At 39.3% G+C, this 25,385-nt stretch overlaps 1 protein-coding gene across 1 annotated transcript in view; it reads left to right on the plus strand.

The window, feature by feature from the left end:
- Positions 1 to 25,385, plus strand: part of LOC140738651 (uncharacterized) — a 105,213-nt gene that overhangs the window by 67,826 nt on the left and 12,002 nt on the right. The window contains exons 32-42 of the mRNA XM_073066271.1: positions 1,067 to 1,522; positions 4,136 to 4,591; positions 7,214 to 7,705; positions 10,319 to 10,774; positions 13,388 to 13,843; positions 16,468 to 16,923; positions 19,539 to 20,059; positions 22,259 to 22,418; positions 22,545 to 22,777; positions 23,315 to 23,501; positions 23,620 to 23,836. Coding sequence (XP_072922372.1) covers positions 1,067 to 1,522; positions 4,136 to 4,591; positions 7,214 to 7,705; positions 10,319 to 10,774; positions 13,388 to 13,843; positions 16,468 to 16,923; positions 19,539 to 20,059; positions 22,259 to 22,418; positions 22,545 to 22,777; positions 23,315 to 23,501; positions 23,620 to 23,836 — 4,090 coding nt within the window. The remainder of the gene's footprint in view (positions 1 to 1,066; positions 1,523 to 4,135; positions 4,592 to 7,213; positions 7,706 to 10,318; positions 10,775 to 13,387; positions 13,844 to 16,467; positions 16,924 to 19,538; positions 20,060 to 22,258; positions 22,419 to 22,544; positions 22,778 to 23,314; positions 23,502 to 23,619; positions 23,837 to 25,385) is intronic.

Genomic DNA, 25,385 nt, shown 5'->3' on the forward strand with positions numbered 1-25,385 from the left:
CATACTGAAATTCCTTCTTCAAATAACATTATACATTCTCTTTGCTGATCCATTCTTGAGAATCAGCGCATTGTCTAGGCTGACATTTCTGTGCTGCTGAGACCATCTCTGGGTTAAGAATGCCTGTTTTCTGGACACTCCAACATATGAGTGAACTTTTATAATATTATTAAATCTAAGATAATGGAGCAGAATTAGGCCATTTGACCCATTGAGTCTGCTCTGCCATTTCATCGTGGTTGATCCAATGTTCCGACCACCTGACCACAGCGACTTTCCTCTGTTAGTTCATCCCCCCCCCCGCCCCTTGAAGGTATCCCTGTTGCTGAGGGGAATGGCCACTGGGGTTCTCTGCACTGCCTCCTTAAGCCCCTTCCCCATCCTGACTGTCACCCAGTTTCCTGTATCCTGCACCTTGGGTGTAACTACCTCTATATATCTTGTATCTATCACCCCTTCAGCCTCCTGACTTATCTGAATTCAGATAATTCCAGCTCCAACTCCTTAACGCAGTTTGTTAGGAGCTGCATCTGGATGTACTTCTCACAGTTGTAGTTGTCAGGGTCACTGGAGGTCTCCTTGCCTTTCCTCATCCCATAAGAGGAGCATTTCTCTATCCTCTCCGTCATCTCTATAAATATGATATGCATGTTTATACATTCATTTATATGAAAAGCATAGCCAGATTCCCCTATCTCCAGCTTTAAGTAAATGATCTTTCTTATCATTCACATTTATTTTTGATGCCATTCATTGCAGTACTGTTGAAGTATGGTTACCATATCAAGTGGTGTCTTTTGATGTCTATAAAAACAGAATCTGCTCCTTGCAGGATATATTCAATATTAAGAAATTGTGATCGCAAATTAATTGCAAGCCTGACTTCACAGTTAGAAAATAAAGATTTGCAAAGTAGGACAGGAGATTTCAGTTTGTTTAATTTTATGGCTATTTTTCGATTCTTGACAAATGCAAATGAGCAAGTAACTTTCAAACATTAGAACAGTGACTGCATTTCAGATGATCCTTCACTAGACCTAATACTTTTTTCCATTTTGCTTTGCAGCAATTCCTTGTGCGGGTTATTGGTCATCTTGGAAAAATAGCAATGAACCCAATGCAACAAACAGAGAAGATCATGAATCACCAGAGGGTCTCTGTAATCCCGGTGATAGACCTAGTAATATACAATGTCAATCTGTTAGATCCCCAAACAAACCAATCTCTGAAACAAGTAGCAATGTGAAATGTGGCTTGCCAGAAGGACTTACATGCATTGCATCATCCGATGAACCCATTTGCCCTGACTATGAAATTAGAGTATGTTGTGTCTTTTTCAGTACAACATCAACAACCACAACTCCAACAACCACAACTCCAACCATCAGCTCAACAACTATTTCAACCACAACTCCAACCATCAGCTCAACAACTATTTCAACCACAACTCCAACCATCAGCTCAACAACTATTTCAACCACAACTCCAACAACTACAACAATCTCCACACCAACCGCAACACGTAAGTCTGGGTGAAAAGTGCATGTATATGTGGGAGGAAACACAATGATGGACAGGGATATTGGCAACAGCAGAACAGTTTGTATATCTGTTGAACGTGATACAGTGATCCAAGTGTACCCTTGCATGAATCTCAGGTGTGCATATGGTATGGTTTTTCAAGTCTATTTTCTGCTTGATCCCCAAGATATTAGATTGCTGGTTTATCCAATGCTCAAGTCACTTCAACCTTAAAAATATTCAATAATTTAGACTCAATAGCAATCGAAAGTTTCAGAAGTTCACTAACCTCTCCAAAAAAATCTCCATCCTGAATTTATGACTCTTTATTTAGAGTTGTGTCCTCTTGTTTGGATCCACAAAGAGGGAAACATCTGCCATATCACCCCCACCCCTGAATTAAATTTGCTTCAAAGTGATTACCTTTAATTTTTCTATACTTTAACAATGTACATGCTGTGCCACCTGTACCCTGCTTGTTAATGCAAATATCTAATTAGCCAATCATGTGACAGTACTCAATGCACAAAAGCATGCAGAATTGGTCAAGAGGTTCAAATGTCTGACTGTGGAGTATGAGTCGGTGTATTGTCTGAGAAAAACCATTCTGGAAGATAAATTGATGAATATTATTACCTAACTTGCACATTGAATGACAAGTCTAGAGAACTGTATAGAAGATGGTGCACCAGTCAGTACTCCAACGGTTATGCATTGTTTCTGCCTCCAAGCCGAGGGATGAAATGGCAGACATACACCTAATCACATGTGCTTGTTCCCTGCTACCTTCACTGCTTTCCTCTGCCACCTGTCTGAACAATAAAGTTGAGGGTTCGATGTGTGGTGCTATGAGTGTGTTTCCGCAAAAAGAAGATGCGATCCTGTAAGCAATTTGAAAGGCATATGATCTGATAGCTTTCCTATGGGGGGTGGTGTATGACACACAAGTAAGGGAAATCTTGTTGCAACTTTATGGAGCTGTGCTAAGAAAACATACAGAATGTCGTGTTTAAATCCTCCTCTTGTGAGTTAGTGACATGCTTTAGTGGAATATCTCACTGTTCAGAAAATAAAACAACCTGTTGATATTCAGCATCTGTATGTTCCTGGATAACAGCTGGTAGATCACATGTTATTTCCCTTCCCTCCTAGAGTATTGCCAGTGCCCAAGTATAGTACCCCATTGGTTATTTAGATAAATTTCTGTGTAATGAGAACATTAAGATGCTCCCCGTTTGAGCTTCCTGCTGTCACACAAAGGTCAAACTTCCTTAGGATCAATAATGAAAAGGATCCTCAGTGCATTCATCACTTCCACTTAGACTAAAACAGTGAGCAACAAGTCTGAAGCTCTAATGCCAAGTCCTGCGACAGTAGATGATTTATATTATGGTAACTGATTTCCTGACTTTCTGTTTCTGCCGGTTGCCTGTCTCTAACCATACCCGTGCCATGAGATTTTTCTCACAATAACATTTTAAGTGCTATCTTACTGAATGTCTTTCAGAAATCAAAATATGCCACATCCTCTGGATCCTCTTTATCCACCATACTTGTCATACTGAAATTCCTTCTTCAAATAACATTATACATTCTCTTTGCTGATCCATTCTTGAGAATCAGCGCATTGTCTAGGCTGACATTTCTGTGCTGCTGAGACCATCTCTGGGTTAAGAATGCTTGTTTTCTGGACACTCCAACATATGAGTGAACTTTTATAATATTATTAAATATAAGATAATGGAGCAGAATTAGGCCATTTGACCCATTGAGTCTGCTCTGCCATTTCATCGTGGTTGATCCAATGTTCCCACCACCTGACCACTGCGACTTTCCTCTGTTAGTTCATCCCCCCTTGAAGGTATACCTGTTGCTGAGGGGAATGGCCACAGGGGTTCTCTGCACTGCCTCCTTAAGCCCCTTCCCCATCCTGACTGTCACCCAGTTTCCTGTATCCTGCACCTTGGGTGTAACTACCTCTATATATCTTGTATCTATCACCCCTTCAGCCTCCTGACTTATCTGAATTCAGATAATTCCAGCTCCAACTCCTTAACGTAGTTTGTTAGGAGCTGCATCTGGATGCACTTCTCACAGTTGTAGTTGTCAGGGTCACTGGAGGTCTCCTTGCCTTTCCTCATCCCATAAGAGGAGCATTTCTCTATCCTCTCCATCATCTCTATAAATATGATATGCATGTTTATACATTCATTTATATGAACAGCATAGCCAAATTCCCCTATCTCCAGCTTTAAGTAAATGATCTTTCTTATCATTCACATTTATTTTTGATGCCATTCATTGCAGTACTGTTGAAGTATGGTTACCATATCAAGTGGTGTCTTTTGATGTCTATAAAAACAGAATCTGCTCCTTGCAGGATATATTCAATATTAAGAAATTGTGATCGCAAATTAATTGCAAGCCTGACTTCACAGTTAGAAAATAAAGATTTGCAAAGTAGGACAGGAGATTTCAGTTTGTTTAATTTTATGGCTATTTTTCGATTCTTGACAAATGCAAATGAGCAAGTAACTTTCAAACATTAGAACAGTGACTGCATTTCAGATGATCCTTCACTAGACCTAATACTTTTTTCCATTTTGCTTTGCAGCAATTCCTTGTGCGGGTTATTGGTCATCTTGGAAAAATAGCAATGAACCCAATGCAACAAACAGAGAAGATCATGAATCACCAGAGGGTCTCTGTAATCCCGGTGATAGACCTAGTAATATACAATGTCAATCTGTTAGATCCCCAAACAAACCAATCTCTGAAACAAGTAGCAATGTGAAATGTGGCTTGCCAGAAGGACTTACATGCATTGCATCATCCGATGAACCCATTTGCCCTGACTATGAAATTAGAGTATGTTGTGTCTTTTTCAGTACAACATCAACAACCACAACTCCAACAACCACAACTCCAACCATCAGCTCAACAACTATTTCAACCACAACTCCAACCATCAGCTCAACAACTATTTCAACCACAACTCCAACCATCAGCTCAACAACTATTTCAACCACAACTCCAACAACTACAACAATCTCCACACCAACCGCAACACGTAAGTCTGGGTGAAAAGTGCATGTATATGTGGGAGGAAACACAATGATGGACAGGGATATTGGCAACAGCAGAACAGTTTGTATATCTGTTGAACGTGATACAGTGATCCAAGTGTACCCTTGCATGAATCTCAGGTGTGCATATGGTATGGTTTTTCAAGTCTATTTTCTGCTTGATCCCCAAGATATTTGATTGCTGGTTTATCCAATGCTCAAGTCACTTCAACCTTAAAAATATTCAATAATTTAGACTCAATAGCAATCGAAAGTTTCAGAAGTTCACTAACCTCTCCAAAAAAATCTCCATCCTGAATTTGTGACTCTTTATTTAAAGTTGTGTCCTCTTGTTTGGATCCACAAAGAGGGAAACATCTGCCATATTACCCCCACCCCTGAATTAAATTTGCTTCAAAGTGATTACCTTTAATTTTTCTATACTTTAACAATGTACATGCTGTGCCACCTGTACCCTGCTTGTTAATGCAAATATCTAATTAGCCAATCATGTGACAGTACTCAATGCACAAAAGCATGCAGAATTGGTCAAGAGGTTCAAATGTCTGACTGTGGAGTATGAGTCGGTGTATTGTCTGAGAAAAACCATTCTGGAAGATAAATTGATGAATATTATTACCTAACTTGCACATTGAATGACAAGTCCAGAGAACTGTATAGAAGATGGTGCACCAGTCAGTACTCCAACGGTTATGCATTGTTTCTGCCTCCAAGCCGAGGGATGAAATGGCAGACATACACCTAATCACATGTGCTTGTTCCCTGCTACCTTCACTGCTTTCCTCTGCCACCTGTCTGAACAATAAAGTTGAGGGTTTGATGTGTGGTGCTATGAGTGTGTTTCTGCAAATAGAAGATGCGATCCTGTAAGCAATTTGAAAGGCATATGATCTGATAGCTTTCCTTTGGGGGGTGGTGTATGACACACAAGTAAGGGAAATCTTGTGGCAACTTTATGGAGCTGTGCTAAGAAAACATACAGAATGTCGTGTTTAAATCCTCCTCTTGTGAGTTAGCGACATGCTATAGTGGAATATCTCACTGTTCAGAAAATAAAACAACCTGTTGATATTCAGCATCTGTATGTTCCTGGATAACAGCTGGTAGATCACATGTTATTTCCCTTCCCTCCTAGAGTATTGCCAGTGCCCAAGTATAGTACCCCATTGGTTATTTAGATAAATTTCTGTGTAATGAGAACATTAAGATGCTCCCCGTTTGAGCTTCCTGCTGTCACACAAAGGTCAAACTTCCTTAGGATCAATAATGAAAAGGATCCTCAGTGCATTCATCACTTCCACTTAGACTAAAACAGTGAGCAACAAGTCTGAAGCTCTAATGCCAAGTCCTGCGACAGTAGATGATTTATATTATGGTAACTGATTTCCTGACTTTCTGTTTCTGCCGGTTGCCTGTCTCTAACCATACCCGTGCCATGAGATTTTTCTCACAATAACATTTTATGTGCTATCTTACTGAATGTCTTTCAGAAATCAAAATATGCCACATCCTCTGGATCCTCTTTATCCACCATACTTGTCATACTGAAATTCCTTCTTCAAATAACATTATACATTCTCTTTGCTGATCCATTCTTGAGAATCAGCGCATTGTCTAGGCTGACATTTCTGTGCTGCTGAGACCATCTCTGGGTTAAGAATGCCTGTTTTCTGGACACTCCAACATATGAGTGAACTTTTATAATATTATTAAATCTAAGATAATGGAGCAGAATTAGGCCATTTGACCCATTGAGTCTGCTCTGCCATTTCATCGTGGTTGATCCAATGTTCCGACCACCTGACCACAGCGACTTTCCTCTGTTAGTTCATCCCCCCCCCCGCCCCTTGAAGGTATCCCTGTTGCTGAGGGGAATGGCCACTGGGGTTCTCTGCACTGCCTCCTTAAGCCCCTTCCCCATCCTGACTGTCACCCAGTTTCCTGTATCCTGCACCTTGGGTGTAACTACCTCTATATATCTTGTATCTATCACCCCTTCAGCCTCCTGACTTATCTGAATTCAGATAATTCCAGCTCCAAATCCTTAACGCAGTTTGTTAGGAGCTGCATCTGGATGTACTTCTCACAGTTGTAGTTGTCAGGGTCACTGGAGGTCTCCTTGCCTTTCCTCATCCCATAAGAGGAGCATTTCTCTATCCTCTCCGTCATCTCTATAAATATGATATGCATGTTTATACATTCATTTATATGAAAAGCATAGCCAGATTCCCCTATCTCCAGCTTTAAGTAAATGATCTTTCTTATCATTCACATTTATTTTTGATGCCATTCATTGCAGTACTGTTGAAGTATGGTTACCATATCAAGTGGTGTCTTTTGATGTCTATAAAAACAGAATCTGCTCCTTGCAGGATATATTCAATATTAAGAAATTGTGATCGCAAATTAATTGCAAGCCTGACTTCACAGTTAGAAAATAAAGATTTGCAAAGTAGGACAGGAGATTTCAGTTTGTTTAATTTTATGGCTATTTTTCGATTCTTGACAAATGCAAATGAGCAAGTAACTTTCAAACATTAGAACAGTGACTGCATTTCAGATGATCCTTCACTAGACCTAATACTTTTTTCCATTTTGCTTTGCAGCAATTCCTTGTGCGGGTTATTGGTCATCTTGGAAAAATAGCAATGAACCCAATGCAACAAACAGAGAAGATCATGAATCACCAGAGGGTCTCTGTAATCCCGGTGATAGACCTAGTAATATACAATGTCAATCTGTTAGATCCCCAAACAAACCAATCTCTGAAACAAGTAGCAATGTGAAATGTGGCTTGCCAGAAGGACTTACATGCATTGCATCATCCGATGAACCCATTTGCCCTGACTATGAAATTAGAGTATGTTGTGTCTTTTTCAGTACAACATCAACAACCACAACTCCAACAACCACAACTCCAACCATCAGCTCAACAACTATTTCAACCACAACTCCAACCATCAGCTCAACAACTATTTCAACCACAACTCCAACCATCAGCTCAACAACTATTTCAACCACAACTCCAACCATCAGCTCAACAACTATTTCAACCACAACTCCAACAACTACAACAATCTCCACACCAACCGCAACACGTAAGTCTGGGTGAAAAGTGCATGTATATGTGGGAGGAAACACAATGATGGACAGGGATATTGGCAACAGCAGAACAGTTTGTATATCTGTTGAACGTGATACAGTGATCCAAGTGTACCCTTGCATGAATCTCAGGTGTGCATATGGTATGGTTTTTCAAGTCTATTTTCTGCTTGATCCCCAAGATATTAGATTGCTGGTTTATCCAATGCTCAAGTCACTTCAACCTTAAAAATATTCAATAATTTAGACTCAATAGCAATCGAAAGTTTCAGAAGTTCACTAACCTCTCCAAAAAAATCTCCATCCTGAATTTATGACTCTTTATTTAGAGTTGTGTCCTCTTGTTTGGATCCACAAAGAGGGAAACATCTGCCATATCACCCCCACCCCTGAATTAAATTTGCTTCAAAGTGATTACCTTTAATTTTTCTATACTTTAACAATGTACATGCTGTGCCACCTGTACCCTGCTTGTTAATGCAAATATCTAATTAGCCAATCATGTGACAGTACTCAATGCACAAAAGCATGCAGAATTGGTCAAGAGGTTCAAATGTCTGACTGTGGAATATGAGTCGGTGTATTGTCTGAGAAAAACCATTCTGGAAGATAAATTGATGAATATTATTACCTAACTTGCACATTGAATGACAAGTCTAGAGAACTGTATAGAAGATGGTGCACCAGTCAGTACTCCAACGGTTATGCATTGTTTCTGCCTCCAAGCCAAGGGATGAAATGGCAGACATACACCTAATCACATGTGCTTGTTCCCTGCTACCTTCACTGCTTTCCTCTGCCACCTGTCTGAACAATAAAGTTGAGGGTTCGATGTGTGGTGCTATGAGTGTGTTTCCGCAAAAAGAAGATGCGATCCTGTAAGCAATTTGAAAGGCATATGATCTGATAGCTTTCCTATGGGGGGTGGTGTATGACACACAAGTAAGGGAAATCTTGTTGCAACTTTATGGAGCTGTGCTAAGAAAACATACAGAATGTCGTGTTTAAATCCTCCTCTTGTGAGTTAGTGACATGCTTTAGTGGAATATCTCACTGTTCAGAAAATAAAACAACCTGTTGATATTCAGCATCTGTATGTTCCTGGATAACAGCTGGTAGATCACATGTTATTTCCCTTCCCTCCTAGAGTATTGCCAGTGCCCAAGTATAGTACCCCATTGGTTATTTAGATAAATTTCTGTGTAATGAGAACATTAAGATGCTCCCCGTTTGAGCTTCCTGCTGTCACACAAAGGTCAAACTTCCTTAGGATCAATAATGAAAAGGATCCTCAGTGCATTCATCACTTCCACTTAGACTAAAACAGTGAGCAACAAGTCTGAAGCTCTAATGCCAAGTCCTGCGACAGTAGATGATTTATATTATGGTAACTGATTTCCTGACTTTCTGTTTCTGCCGGTTGCCTGTCTCTAACCATACCCGTGCCATGAGATTTTTCTCACAATAACATTTTAAGTGCTATCTTACTGAATGTCTTTCAGAAATCAAAATATGCCACATCCTCTGGATCCTCTTTATCCACCATACTTGTCATACTGAAATTCCTTCTTCAAATAACATTATACATTCTCTTTGCTGATCCATTCTTGAGAATCAGCGCATTGTCTAGGCTGACATTTCTGTGCTGCTGAGACCATCTCTGGGTTAAGAATGCTTGTTTTCTGGACACTCCAACATATGAGTGAACTTTTATAATATTATTAAATATAAGATAATGGAGCAGAATTAGGCCATTTGACCCATTGAGTCTGCTCTGCCATTTCATCGTGGTTGATCCAATGTTCCCACCACCTGACCACTGCGACTTTCCTCTGTTAGTTCATCCCCCCTTGAAGGTATACCTGTTGCTGAGGGGAATGGCCACAGGGGTTCTCTGCACTGCCTCCTTAAGCCCCTTCCCCATCCTGACTGTCACCCAGTTTCCTGTATCCTGCACCTTGGGTGTAACTACCTCTATATATCTTGTATCTATCACCCCTTCAGCCTCCTGACTTATCTGAATTCAGATAATTCCAGCTCCAACTCCTTAACGTAGTTTGTTAGGAGCTGCATCTGGATGCACTTCTCACAGTTGTAGTTGTCAGGGTCACTGGAGGTCTCCTTGCCTTTCCTCATCCCATAAGAGGAGCATTTCTCTATCCTCTCCATCATCTCTATAAATATGATATGCATGTTTATACATTCATTTATATGAACAGCATAGCCAAATTCCCCTATCTCCAGCTTTAAGTAAATGATCTTTCTTATCATTCACATTTATTTTTGATGCCATTCATTGCAGTACTGTTGAAGTATGGTTACCATATCAAGTGGTGTCTTTTGATGTCTATAAAAACAGAATCTGCTCCTTGCAGGATATATTCAATATTAAGAAATTGTGATCGCAAATTAATTGCAAGCCTGACTTCACAGTTAGAAAATAAAGATTTGCAAAGTAGGACAGGAGATTTCAGTTTGTTTAATTTTATGGCTATTTTTCGATTCTTGACAAATGCAAATGAGCAAGTAACTTTCAAACATTAGAACAGTGACTGCATTTCAGATGATCCTTCACTAGACCTAATACTTTTTTCCATTTTGCTTTGCAGCAATTCCTTGTGCGGGTTATTGGTCATCTTGGAAAAATAGCAATGAACCCAATGCAACAAACAGAGAAGATCATGAATCACCAGAGGGTCTCTGTAATCCCGGTGATAGACCTAGTAATATACAATGTCAATCTGTTAGATCCCCAAACAAACCAATCTCTGAAACAAGTAGCAATGTGAAATGTGGCTTGCCAGAAGGACTTACATGCATTGCATCATCCGATGAACCCATTTGCCCTGACTATGAAATTAGAGTATGTTGTGTCTTTTTCAGTACAACATCAACAACCACAACTCCAACAACCACAACTCCAACCATCAGCTCAACAACTATTTCAACCACAACTCCAACCATCAGCTCAACAACTATTTCAACCACAACTCCAACCATCAGCTCAACAACTATTTCAACCACAACTCCAACAACTACAACAATCTCCACACCAACCGCAACACGTAAGTCTGGGTGAAAAGTGCATGTATATGTGGGAGGAAACACAATGATGGACAGGGATATTGGCAACAGCAGAACAGTTTGTATATCTGTTGAACGTGATACAGTGATCCAAGTGTACCCTTGCATGAATCTCAGGTGTGCATATGGTATGGTTTTTCAAGTCTATTTTCTGCTTGATCCCCAAGATATTTGATTGCTGGTTTATCCAATGCTCAAGTCACTTCAACCTTAAAAATATTCAATAATTTAGACTCAATAGCAATCGAAAGTTTCAGAAGTTCACTAACCTCTCCAAAAAAATCTCCATCCTGAATTTGTGACTCTTTATTTAAAGTTGTGTCCTCTTGTTTGGATCCACAAAGAGGGAAACATCTGCCATATTACCCCCACCCCTGAATTAAATTTGCTTCAAAGTGATTACCTTTAATTTTTCTATACTTTAACAATGTACATGCTGTGCCACCTGTACCCTGCTTGTTAATGCAAATATCTAATTAGCCAATCATGTGACAGTACTCAATGCACAAAAGCATGCAGAATTGGTCAAGAGGTTCAAATGTCTGACTGTGGAGTATGAGTCGGTGTATTGTCTGAGAAAAACCATTCTGGAAGATAAATTGATGAATATTATTACCTAACTTGCACATTGAATGACAAGTCCAGAGAACTGTATAGAAGATGGTGCACCAGTCAGTACTCCAACGGTTATGCATTGTTTCTGCCTCCAAGCCAAGGGATGAAATGGCTGACATACACCTAATCACATGTGCTTGTTCCCTGCTACCTTCATTGCTTTCCTCTGCCACCTGTCTGAACAATAAAGTTGAGGGTTTGATGTGTGGTGCTATGAGTGTGTTTCTGCAAATAGAAGATGCGATCCTGTAAGCAATTTGAAAGGCATATGATCTGATAGCTTTCCTTTGGGGGGTGGTGTATGACACACAAGTAAGGGAAATCTTGTGGCAACTTTATGGAGCTGTGCTAAGAAAACATACAGAATGTCGTGTTTAAATCCTCCTCTTGTGAGTTAGCGACATGCTTTAGTGGAATATCTCACTGTTCAGAAAATAAAACAACCTGTTGATATTCAGCATCTGTATGTTCCTGGATAACAGCTGGTAGATCACATGTTATTTCCCTTCCCTCCTAGAGTATTGCCAGTGCCCAAGTATAGTACCCCATTGGTTATTTAGATAAATTTCTGTGTAATGAGAACATTAAGATGCTCCCCGTTTGAGCTTCCTGCTGTCACACAAAGGTCAAACTTCCTTAGGATCAATAATGAAAAGGATCCTCAGTGCATTCATCACTTCCACTTAGACTAAAACAGTGAGCAACAAGTCTGAAGCTCTAATGCCAAGTCCTGCGACAGTAGATGATTTATATTATGGTAACTGATTTCCTGACTTTCTGTTTCTGCCGGTTGCCTGTCTCTAACCATACCCGTGCCATGAGATTTTTCTCACAATAACATTTTATGTGCTATCTTACTGAATGTCTTTCAGAAATCAAAATATGCCACATCCTCTGGATCCTCTTTATCCACCATACTTGTCATACTGAAATTCCTTCTTCAAATAACATTATACATTCTCTTTGCTGATCCATTCTTGAGAATCAGCGCATTGTCTAGGCTGACATTTCTGTGCTGCTGAGACCATCTCTGGGTTAAGAATGCCTGTTTTCTGGACACTCCAACATATGAGTGAACTTTTATAATATTATTAAATATAAGATAATGGAGCAGAATTAGGCCATTTGACCCATTGAGTCTGCTCTGCCATTTCATCGTGGTTGATCCAATGTTCCCACCACCTGACCACTGCGACTTTCCTCTGTTAGTTCATCCCCCCTTGAAGGTATACCTGTTGCTGAGGGGAATGGCCACAGGGGTTCTCTGCACTGCCTCCTTAAGCCCCTTCCCCATCCTGACTGTCACCCAGTTTCCTGTATCCTGCACCTTGGGTGTAACTACCTCTATATATCTTGTATCTATCACCCCTTCAGCCTCCTGACTTATCTGAATTCAGATAATTCCAGCTCCAACTCCTTAACGTAGTTTGTTAGGAGCTGCATCTGGATGCACTTCTCACAGTTGTAGTTGTCAGGGTCACTGGAGGTCTCCTTGCCTTTCCTCATCCCATAAGAGGAGCATTTCTCTATCCTCTCCATCATCTCTATAAATATGATATGCATGTTTATACATTCATTTATATGAACAGCATAGCCAAATTCCCCTATCTCCAGCTTTAAGTAAATGATCTTTCTTATCATTCACATTTATTTTTGATGCCATTCATTGCAGTACTGTTGAAGTATGGTTACCATATCAAGTGGTGTCTTTTGATGTCTATAAAAACAGAATCTGCTCCTTGCAGGATATATTCAATATTAAGAAATTGTGATCGCAAATTAATTGCAAGCCTGACTTCACAGTTAGAAAATAAAGATTTGCAAAGTAGGACAGGAGATTTCAGTTTGTTTAATTTTATGGCTATTTTTCGATTCTTGACAAATGCAAATGAGCAAGTAACTTTCAAACATTAGAACAGTGACTGCATTTCAGATGATCCTTCACTAGACCTAATACTTTTTTCCATTTTGCTTTGCAGCAATTCCTTGTGCGGGTTATTGGTCATCTTGGAAAAATAGCAATGAACCCAATGCAACAAACAGAGAAGATCATGAATCACCAGAGGGTCTCTGTAATCCCGGTGATAGACCTAGTAATATACAATGTCAATCTGTTAGATCCCCAAACAAACCAATCTCTGAAACAAGTAGCAATGTGAAATGTGGCTTGCCAGAAGGACTTACATGCATTGCATCATCCGATGAACCCATTTGCCCTGACTATGAAATTAGAGTATGTTGTGTCTTTTTCAGTACAACATCAACAACCACAACTCCAACAACCACAACTCCAACCATCAGCTCAACAACTATTTCAACCACAACTCCAACCATCAGCTCAACAACTATTTCAACCACAACTCCAACCATCAGCTCAACAACTATTTCAACCACAACTCCAACAACTACAACAATCTCCACACCAACCGCAACACGTAAGTCTGGGTGAAAAGTGCATGTATATGTGGGAGGAAACACAATGATGGACAGGGATATTGGCAACAGCAGAACAGTTTGTATATCTGTTGAACGTGATACAGTGATCCAAGTGTACCCTTGCATGAATCTCAGGTGTGCATATGGTATGGTTTTTCAAGTCTATTTTCTGCTTGATCCCCAAGATATTTGATTGCTGGTTTATCCAATGCTCAAGTCACTTCAACCTTAAAAATATTCAATAATTTAGACTCAATAGCAATCGAAAGTTTCAGAAGTTCACTAACCTCTCCAAAAAAATCTCCATCCTGAATTTGTGACTCTTTATTTAAAGTTGTGTCCTCTTGTTTGGATCCACAAAGAGGGAAACATCTGCCATATTACCCCCACCCCTGAATTAAATTTGCTTCAAAGTGATTACCTTTAATTTTTCTATACTTTAACAATGTACATGCTGTGCCACCTGTACCCTGCTTGTTAATGCAAATATCTAATTAGCCAATCATGTGACAGTACTCAATGCACAAAAGCATGCAGAATTGGTCAAGAGGTTCAAATGTCTGACTGTGGAGTATGAGTCGGTGTATTGTCTGAGAAAAACCATTCTGGAAGATAAATTGATGAATATTATTACCTAACTTGCACATTGAATGACAAGTCCAGAGAACTGTATAGAAGATGGTGCACCAGTCAGTACTCCAACGGTTATGCATTGTTTCTGCCTCCAAGCCAAGGGATGAAATGGCTGACATACACCTAATCACATGTGCTTGTTCCCTGCTACCTTCATTGCTTTCCTCTGCCACCTGTCTGAACAATAAAGTTGAGGGTTTGATGTGTGGTGCTATGAGTGTGTTTCTGCAAATAGAAGATGCGATCCTGTAAGCAATTTGAAAGGCATATGATCTGATAGCTTTCCTTTGGGGGGTGGTGTATGACACACAAGTAAGGGAAATCTTGTGGCAACTTTATGGAGCTGTGCTAAGAAAACATACAGAATGTCGTGTTTAAATCCTCCTCTTGTGAGTTAGCGACATGCTTTAGTGGAATATCTCACTGTTCAGAAAATAAAACAACCTGTTGATATTCAGCATCTGTATGTTCCTGGATAACAGCTGGTAGATCACATGTTATTTCCCTTCCCTCCTAGAGTATTGCCAGTGCCCAAGTATAGTACCCCATTGGTTATTTAGATAAATTTCTGTGTAATGAGAACATTAAGATGCTCCCCGTTTGAGCTTCCTGCTGTCACACAAAGGTCAAACTTCCTTAGGATCAATAATGAAAAGGATCCTCAGTGCATTCATCACTTCCACTTAGACTAAAACAGTGAGCAACAAGTCTGAAGCTCTAATGCCAAGTCCTGCGACAGTAGATGATTTATATTATGGTAACTGATTTCCTGACTTTCTGTTTCTGCCGGTTGCCTGTCTCTAACCATACCCGTGCCATGAGATTTTTCTCACAATAACATTTTATGTGCTATCTTACTGAATGTCTTTCAGAAATCAAAATATGCCACATCCTCTGGATCCTCTTTATCCACCATACTTGTCATACTGAAATTCCTTCTTCAAATAACATTATACATTCTCTTTGCTGATCCATTCTTGAGAATCAGCGCATTGTCTAGGCTGACATTTCTGTGCTGCTGAGACCATCTCTGGGTTAAGAATGCCTGTTTTCTGGACACTCCAACATATGAGTGAACTTTTATAATATTATTAAATCTAAGATAATGGAGCAGAATTAGGCCATTTGACCCATTGAGTCTGCTCTGCCATTTCATCGTGGTTGATCCAATGTTCCGACCACCTGACCACAGCGACTTTCCTCTGTTAGTTCATCCCCCCCCCCCCCGCCCCTTGAAGGTATCCCTGTTGCTGAGGGGAATGGCCACTGGGGTTCTCTGCACTGCCTCCTTAAGCCCCTTCCCCATCCTGACTGTCACCCAGTTTCCTGTATCCTGCACCTTGGGTGTAACTACCTCTATATATCTTGTATCTATCAACCCTTCAGCCTCCTGACTTATCTGAATTCAGATAATTCCAGCTCCAACTCCTTAACGCAGTTTGTTAGGAGCTGCATCTGGATGTACTTCTCACAGTTGTAGTTGTCAGGGTCACTGGAGGTCTCCTTGCCTTTCCTCATCCCATAAGAGGAGCATTTCTCTATCCTCTCCGTCATCTCTATAAATATGATATGCATGTTTATACATTCATTTATATGAAAAGCATAGCCAGATTCCCCTATCTCCAGCTTTAAGTAAATGATCTTTCTTATCATTCACATTTATTTTTGATGCCATTCATTGCAGTACTGTTGAAGTATGGTTACCATATCAAGTGGTGTCTTTTGATGTCTATAAAAACAGAATCTGCTCCTTGCAGGATATATTCAATATTAAGAAATTGTGATCGCAAATTAATTGCAAGCCTGACTTCACAGTTAGAAAATAAAGATTTGCAAAGTAGGACAGGAGATTTCAGTTTGTTTAATTTTATGGCTATTTTTCGATTCTTGACAAATGCAAATGAGCAAGTAACTTTCAAACATTAGAACAGTGACTGCATTTCAGATGATCCTTCACTAGACCTAATACTTTTTCCATTTTGCTTTGCAGCAATTCCTTGTGCGGGTTATTGGTCATCTTGGAAAAATAGCAATGAACCCAATGCAACAAACAGAGAAGATCATGAATCACCAGAGGGTCTCTGTAATCCCGGTGATAGACCTAGTAATATACAATGTCAATCTGTTAGATCCCCAAACAAACCAATCTCTGAAACAAGTAGCAATGTGAAATGTGGCTTGCCAGAAGGACTTACATGCATTGCATCATCCGATGAACCCATTTGCCCTGACTATGAAATTAGAGTATGTTGTGTCTTTTTCAGTACAACATCAACAACCACAACTCCAACAACCACAACTCCAACCATCAGCTCAACAACTATTTCAACCACAACTCCAACCATCAGCTCAACAACTATTTCAACCACAACTCCAACCATCAGCTCAACAACTATTTCAACCACAACTCCAACAACTACAACAATCTCCACACCAACCGCAACACGTAAGTCTGGGTGAAAAGTGCATGTATATGTGGGAGGAAACACAATGATGGACAGGGATATTGGCAACAGCAGAACAGTTTGTATATCTGTTGAACGTGATACAGTGATCCAAGTGTACCCTTGCATGAATCTCAGGTGTGCATATGGTATGGTTTTTCAAGTCTATTTTCTGCTTGATCCCCAAGATATTTGATTGCTGGTTTATCCAATGCTCAAGTCACTTCAACCTTAAAAACATTCAATAATTTAGACTCAATAGCAATCGAAAGTTTCAGAAGTTCACTAACCTCTCCAAAAAAATCTCCATCCTGAATTTGTGACTCTTTATTTAAAGTTGTGTCCTCTTGTTTGGATCCACAAAGAGGGAAACATCTGCCATATCACCCCCACCCCTGAATTAAATTTGCTTCAAAGTGATTACCTTTAATTTTTCTATACTTTAACAATGTACATGCTGTGCCACCTGTACCCTGCTTGTTAATGCAAATATCTAATTAGCCAATCATGTGACTACTCAATGCACAAAAGCATGCAGAATTGGTCAAGTGGTTCAAATGTCTGACTGTGGAGTATGAGTCGGTGTATTGTTTGAGAAAAACCATTCTGGAAGATAAATTGATGAATATTATTACCTAACTTGCACATTGAATGACAAGTCTAGAGAACTGTATAGAAGATGGTGCACCAGTCAGTACTCCAACGGTTATGCATTGTTTCTGCCTCCAAGCCAAGGGATGAAATGGCTGACATACACCTAATCACATGTGCTTGTTCCCTGCTACCTTCATTGCTTTCCTCTGCCACCTGTCTGAACAATAAAGTTGAGGGTTTGATGTGTGGTGCTATGAGTGTGTTTCCGCAAAAAGAAGATGCGATCCTGTAAGCAATTTGAAAGGCATATGATCTGATAGCTTTCCTATGGGGGGTGGTGTATGACACACAAGTAAGGGAAATCTTGTTGCAACTTTATGGAGCTGTGCTAAGAAAACATATAGAATGTCGTGTTTAAATCCTCCTCTTGTGAGTTAGCGACATGCTTTAGTGGAATATCTCACTGTTCAGAAAATAAAACAACCTGTTGATATTCAGCATCTGTATGTTCCTGGATAACAGCTGGTAGATCACATGTTATTTCCCTTCCCTCCTAGAGTATTGCCAGTGCCCAAGTATAGTACCCCATTGGTTATTTAGGTAAATTTCTGTGTAATGAGAACATTAAGATGCTCCCCGTTTGAGCTTCCTGCTGTCACACAAAGGTCAAACTTCCTTAGGATCAATAATGAAAAGGATCCTCAGTGCATTCATCACTTCCACTTAGACTAAAACAGTGAGCAACAAGTCTGAAGCTCTAATGCCAAGTCCTGCGACAGTAGATGATTTATATTATGGTAACTGATTTCCTGACTTTCTGTTTCTGCCGGTTGCCTGTCTCTAACCATACCCGTGCCATGAGATTTTTCTCACAATAACATTTTATGTGCTATCTTACTGAATGTCTTTCAGAAATCAAAATATGCCACATCCTCTGGATCCTCTTTATCCACCATACTTGTCATACTGAAATTCCTTCTTCAAATAACATTATACATTCTCTTTGCTGATCCATTCTTGAGAATGAGCGCATTGTCTAGGCTGACATTTCTGTGCTGCTGAGACCATCTCTGGGTTAAGAATGCTTGTTTTCTGGACACTCCAACATATGAGTGAACTTTTATAATATTATTAAATATAAGATAATGGAGCAGAATTAGGCCATTTGACCCATTGAGTCTGCTCTGCCATTTCATCGTGGTTGATCCAATGTTCCGACCACCTGACCACAGCGACTTTCCTCTGTTAGTTCATCCCCCCCCCCCTTGAAGGTATACCTGTGGCTGAGGGGAATGGCCACTGGGGTTCTCTGCACTGCCTCCTTAAGCCCCTTCCCCATCCTGACTGTCACCCAGTTTCCTGTATCCTGCACCTTGGGTGTAACTACCTCTATATATGTTGTATCTATCACCCCTTCAGCCTCCTGTCTTATCTGAATTCAGATAATTCCAGCTCCAACTCCTTAACGCAGTTTGTTAGGAGCTGCATCTGGATGCACTTCTCACAGTTGTAGTTGTCAGAGTCACTGGAGGTCTCCTTGCCTTTCCTCATATCATAAGAGCAGCATTTCTCTATCCTCTCTGTCATCTCTATAATTATGATGTGCATGTTTATACATTCATTTATATGAAAAGCATAGCCAGATTCCCCTATCTCCAGCTTTAAGTAAACGATCTTTCTTATCATTCACATTTATTCTTGATGCCATTCATTGCAGTACTGTTGAAGTATGGTTACCATATCAAGTGGTGTCTTTTGATGTCTATAAAAACAGAATCTGCTCCTTGCAGGATATATTCAATATTAAGAAATTGTGATCGCAAATTAATTGCAAGCCTGACTTCACAGTTAGAAAATAAAGATTTGCAAAGTAGGACAGGAGATTTCAGTTTGTTTAATTTTATGGCTATTTTTCGATTCTTGACAAATGCAAATGAGCAAGTAACTTTCAAACATTAGAACAGTGGCTGCATTTCAGATGATCCTTCACTAGACCTAATACTTTTTCCATTTTGCTTTGCAGCAATTCCTTGTGCGGGTTATTGGTCATCTTGGAAAAATAGCAATGAACCCAATGCAACAAACAGAGAAGATCATGAATCACCAGAGGGTCTCTGTAATCCCGGTGATAGACCTAGTAATATACAATGTCAATCGGTTAGATCCCCAAACAAACCAATCTCTGAAACAAGTAACAATGTGAAATGTGGCTTGCCTGAAGGACTTACATGCATTCCATCATCCGATGAATTCATGTGCCCTGACTATGTAATTAGAGTATGTTGTGTCCTTATCAGTACAACACCAATATCCACAACTCCAACCATCAGCTCAACAACTATTTCAACCACAACTCCAACAACTTCCCCAACAACTACAACAATCACCACAACTGTTTCAACAACACCAACAACCACAACAACCACAACTCCAACAACCACTTCAGCAACTGTTTCAACCACAACACTAACAACCACCCCAACAAGCATCTCAGCAACCACCCCAACAATCCCTTGTTCCTGCACCGTGAACAAAGAACAGCAGGTGAGTTTTCTGTTTTCTATGAAGTATATGGTGTAGTAGACCAGACTGCAAGTATTTTGGAGGAAAAGGGTTTACAGATTTGATTCATTGACTATTTTTTCTCTAACATATTTATTCCATAAGGGAAACAATATTCTTCCTGCTATTAAAAATGTTTATTCATAGGAATGTGTAGGACACCATTTTTTAAATCTTGAATTGTCATCAATCACATCTGTGAAATATTAAATCCAAAAGATCAATATAAAGAATACCTAAAAGCCATTTGAATTTTCAAACAATGGCAATATTTTTAAAAAACTTTGACTTAGGGATGATCATACTTTTATTTTCTTCAGCTTTTTTTTAAAGCTATTCATGAAATTCTAATCAATCTCTCTTTCTGCTTCTGATTAAATGATAAAAGTTCACTATATTTCAGGACTCTATGTAGCCCCTCACATTTGGTTCACCCAATTGTCTTAATTTAAAGATTTGTTTTGTCTTCCTGAAAATTATAATTTCTTTGACTAATAAATGTGAATATTTTATTATTTTCCATTTATCTCTCTCTCTCTCTCTCTAGATATATATATATCTATGTATATATATATATATATATCCTTACCATGTTCTTGACAAGCCTTGTGTTTAATTAGAATTCTATTGACTTTTGAATCATCTCCAAAATGCATTTTTATACATTGCTTTTTGTCTGTCTATGTGTGGCTAATGGCAATGCTATGGCAGATGACCTTTAGAACAGTGGACTAATGGAGAGAGGGAAACAGAGTCAAAATCACAGATAGATTACTGGCAGAAATAGTCAGTTCTGACACAGATACAAAGAAAGAACAAGTTATCTAAAGTTGGAGAATTTGATATTGAGTATTTGGCAGGCTGCAGAATGTCAGTGAAACGTCTAAGTGGGATGGCAGAATCAAGTAATTCAAAACTGGATGCTCAGGGTTGCTCGTGCAGATGTTTCAAAAGACAGTCACTCAATCTGCATTCATTTGGTTGGCTGAATGTGTACTCACATTGAACAATTTCTCCTTCAAGTCCACTCCCTTTCTCCAAATTAGAGATGCAGCTATGTGCACTTGGATGGACTCAGTTACACCAGTCCTCTGCAACACACAGAACACTCTTTGATTGCTTCTTACTCAGGTGCAGTCCCTCAACTCTTTCTCCAGAATATCAATGACTGCTTTAGCATTGTTTTCTGAATTTAACCAGAATTTGACTATTTCATTGATTTTGCTCTAATTTCCTTCTTGCTTTCACTTTCACATGGTACATCTCTAATTCTTCTCTTTCTGAATCTTCATCTCTATCCCAAGGGACAAACAACCCATAAACGTCAATTACCAAACCCACAGACTCCTATGGCTATCTTGACTGTACGTATTTCTACCCTGCCTTCTCTTTTCACTGTTTTTCTTGTCTCCATTGCATTTGCTCTGAAGATGAGACCTTCTGCATGTGAAATGTCTTCCTTTTTCCTGAACTGTGGCTCTTCCCCTCTACCAAACTGAACAGAACCCTTGACTTGCAACTTCCACCTCATTCTTCTGGCTAGAGCACATACAGAGTTTTCCTAGTCCTCACATTGCATCCCACCTGCCTCCACATCCATCACAAGCTCTGCTGGCTCCAACAAGAATCTACCAGCAGTCTCTTCCCCTCTTACAGTGTTTTGAAAGATTTGTCCTCTTTGAAGTAAATGTTGTATATGAGGTTGGTTTTCAAAAATATTATTTCATGCATTACAACCATAATCAATGTAGACTCAACATCCTTTATGGGGCTGCATCAATTTTATCAATGTAACTTTGCACAATGTAAGCAGCATATTGCGTGTTAAAAAATTATTTTGCATTTCTGCAAACATACAATGTTTTGGTGGCTTCTGTTATTCTGTAGCTGAACCTGTTACAATAATAGAGAATACATAAGAGTATGTAAATGACTTCTGCTGACCATTTACCTAGGCCATTTGATTGTGAGTGAATTTTAGGTTGTAGCTATATTTTCACATCTTGGGTTTATGTGAAATGGGTGAAAACCCCAAAGGAAAAAGTCAATGTAAGAGCAAGACTTTTGCAAAATATTTCACTCATATTGGGTAAGCTTTGAGACATTATTATACTAAAATGACATCTGCTGAATCCATAGGGCAATCCACTTATTTACGAACCTTATTAACTATAATTCCAGTGCACTCGGACCTGGACTGAAGACTGTACTATTAAAAGATGTGACAATGGAACAACTGTAACTGTTAAAAGATGTGGAAATGAAAAGCCTAAATGTGGAAACAATTTAACACCCATTGAAGTAATAAATGAATGTGGCTGCCCAGGCTGGGAATGTGGATGTTAGTATCGCTTTCTTTTTCTAATTACTTATATACTGTACAGTGGATAATTGAAACATTAACATTCTTTGTTTTGTTTACCTTCTCACAAGAACATGCAAACCATATTGTGCTTACTTATTTTAGGTGAATGCAAGGTGTATGGTGACCCTCATTATATAACCTTCAATCAGCTATCTTATGATTTTTACAAGAATTGCACCTATATTCTTATGGAAGAACAGAAACCAAAACACAACTTGCGTGTTCTAGTAGACAATTACTTCTGCTTTCCTTATGTACCTTTTTCCTGTCCAAAAGGATTAATCATTTTTTACAATAAAGTTCATCTCACCATTTCAACCCATGATGGCAATGTGGTAAGTACTATCATTTTTATGGTATTGCTGCCCAAGACCACATTACTTCAATTCAACTGGCTATTGCAAATATTCTAATATTTGTTATAAATGGATATGAGAGGGCAATGAACTTATTTAAATAAATTCCTTTAGGAGCAATGGATATTTCTTTTATTGATTTACCTGTAATGAATAAACGCCTCATGATTAACCAAATCTAAAGTAATTCACAGTGGGCACCATGGTAGCATAACGGTTAGCGCGATGACTCGGGCCATCAGACTTCTTGGTACGTCCTCCCTGTAGCATGCGTGGGTTTTCTCACACAATCTAAAGACCTATCAGGTAGGTTAATTGGTCATTCTAAATTGTCCTTGATTATGTTATGGTTAAATTGGGGTTGTCGGGGGTTGCTGGGTAATGGGGCTCAAAGGGCCGGAAAGGGCTTATTCTGCACTGTCTCCCTAAATAAAAAAAATAAGCTACCAACTATTATTACTCTGCTGCTCTATAGTTCTGATGGCTTAGGTGAAACTCTGTTTTATAATCTTGCAGTTAACGATTGGTGGAATTAAAACAGGAATTCCCCACGCAAGTGATGGAATAATGATAAATGAAATGTCTAATGGCGGTGTAAAGATTTACTTCACTGCTATTCAAACAACAATTATTGCTCGGCGGTTTCATTTTAAGATAAGTGTTCCAGGACAACACTTCTTTGAAAATACCCAAGGACAGTGTGGTATGTTGTTTTAAATTTCATATATTTGTTGTTTCCTCCCTTACCCTTACCATTTTGTTTGTAGTCTTAAATTACTCATGTTCTACTGTTCACTACATCGTTTCTTTTTATTTCTTAGGCACCTGTACAGATGTTCCTGATGATGACTGCACGAGACCAAATGGGACAAAGGAGGCTACTGACTGCTGTCCCATCACAGCATTAGATTGGAAATATGATGACCCCAACAAGCCACAGTGTAAAACAGCTCGTACAGATGAAAGTTGCATTAAACCCACAGCCACACCAACACCCTGCAGTCCCCCTGAGAACTTTTGTGAGACCATTTCAAAAACGTATGTAAAATAAAATTCAAGTGTGTTTGTGTGCATGTGTGTGTGTGTGTGTGTGTGTGCGTGTGTGTGTGTGTGAGTGTGCGTGTGTGTGTATCGGGCAATGCATGTTAGGAAGGCCATGATGAACCCTTGGGATGATAACCCATACATCTCCATGCAGCAATTTAGAATCAGAATTAGATTTATTATTACTGACATATGCTATGAAATTTGTTGTTTTGTAGCAGCAGTACAGAGCAAAATGCTGGGATGTTATGTTGAAGTTTTCTGGAGGACCTGAGTTATGAAGAAAGATTGAATAAGTTAGGACTTTACTCCATAGAACATAGAAGACTGAGAAGAGATTTGATAGAGGTATTCAAAATTATGAGGGTTATAGATAGGGTAAATGCAAGCTGAGGTAAATACTGAGGTTTGGTGGGACTGCAATGAGAGGTTTTGGGTTAAGGGTGAAAGGGAAATAGTTTAAGTAGAACATCAGGGGAAATGTCTTCACTCACAGGGCTGTGAGAGTGTGGAACGAGCTGCCAGAACTAGCGGTGCATGCAAGCTTGATTTCAACTTTTAAGAGAAGTTTGGATAGGTACGTAGGTGTTGGGGTATGGAGGGCTATGGTCCCAGTGAAGGTTAATGGAAGTAGGCGGTTAATGATTCGGCATGGTCTAGCTGGGTCTTTGGGCCTGTTTCTGTGCTGTACTTCTCTATGACTTTAGGACATAAGGAATTAAAATTAAAGTTCAAAGTACATATCAAAGTACATACACATCACCATATTCAACCCTGAGAGCCGAATTTCTAGACAATTATTTACTAGTGTTTGTAACTTAGTTCTGACCATCCTCTTTAATCTCCACTCTTCGAGGAAAAAACAAACCTGGGTAGTTAAAAGAGAATTTATTATCTTAAACTAAATAAAATGGTTAAGATATTTGTTGGGATATAGACTTAAATTGGTACATAGGTTCATATTTTGAAGAGAAGTATCACCTGTATTATGTTTCAACATGATTATATGTTTCAAGTATTTTGGGGCTTTTTATTTTCAAATATTTTGTGGTTTCAATAGTTGTTTGTTGCATTTGAATTTTCATGATGCTTTTGAATGAAACATTTAGAATGGATAACCTTGATAACTGGCTGCACTGGTGACACACTTGCCTGGCCATAAGAAATATCCTGTTCCATTATGAGAATAAGAACCCTAAAAACACATCATTTTTCTTAGCTTCCTCACCAAATCTCATGTTGTCAAGGAAACATATGTTCTTTGTTAGGGCTCAATGAGAGAAGTTGACACGTTTATGGAACTCATGATCACCAAGAGGTAATGCCAGTGTTTGTTCAATGGTCAGTGCAAGATACGTGGCTATTTACTTCAAATTCCTCACTATTCAGCAAAATATAGAAATAATTTTTCACTTTGGGATTGTTTTGATCACGAATAAGGCAGCATAGTAGTGTAGTTGTTAGCGCACCACCTATGGTACAGGCAACATGAGCTCAATTCCTGCCGCTGCCTGTAAGGGATTTGTATATTCTTCCTGGGACC

This window comes from Hemitrygon akajei, chromosome 14 (assembly GCF_048418815.1).
Source record: "Hemitrygon akajei chromosome 14, sHemAka1.3, whole genome shotgun sequence".
In the NCBI taxonomy this organism is placed as follows: Eukaryota; Metazoa; Chordata; class Chondrichthyes; order Myliobatiformes; family Dasyatidae; genus Hemitrygon; species Hemitrygon akajei.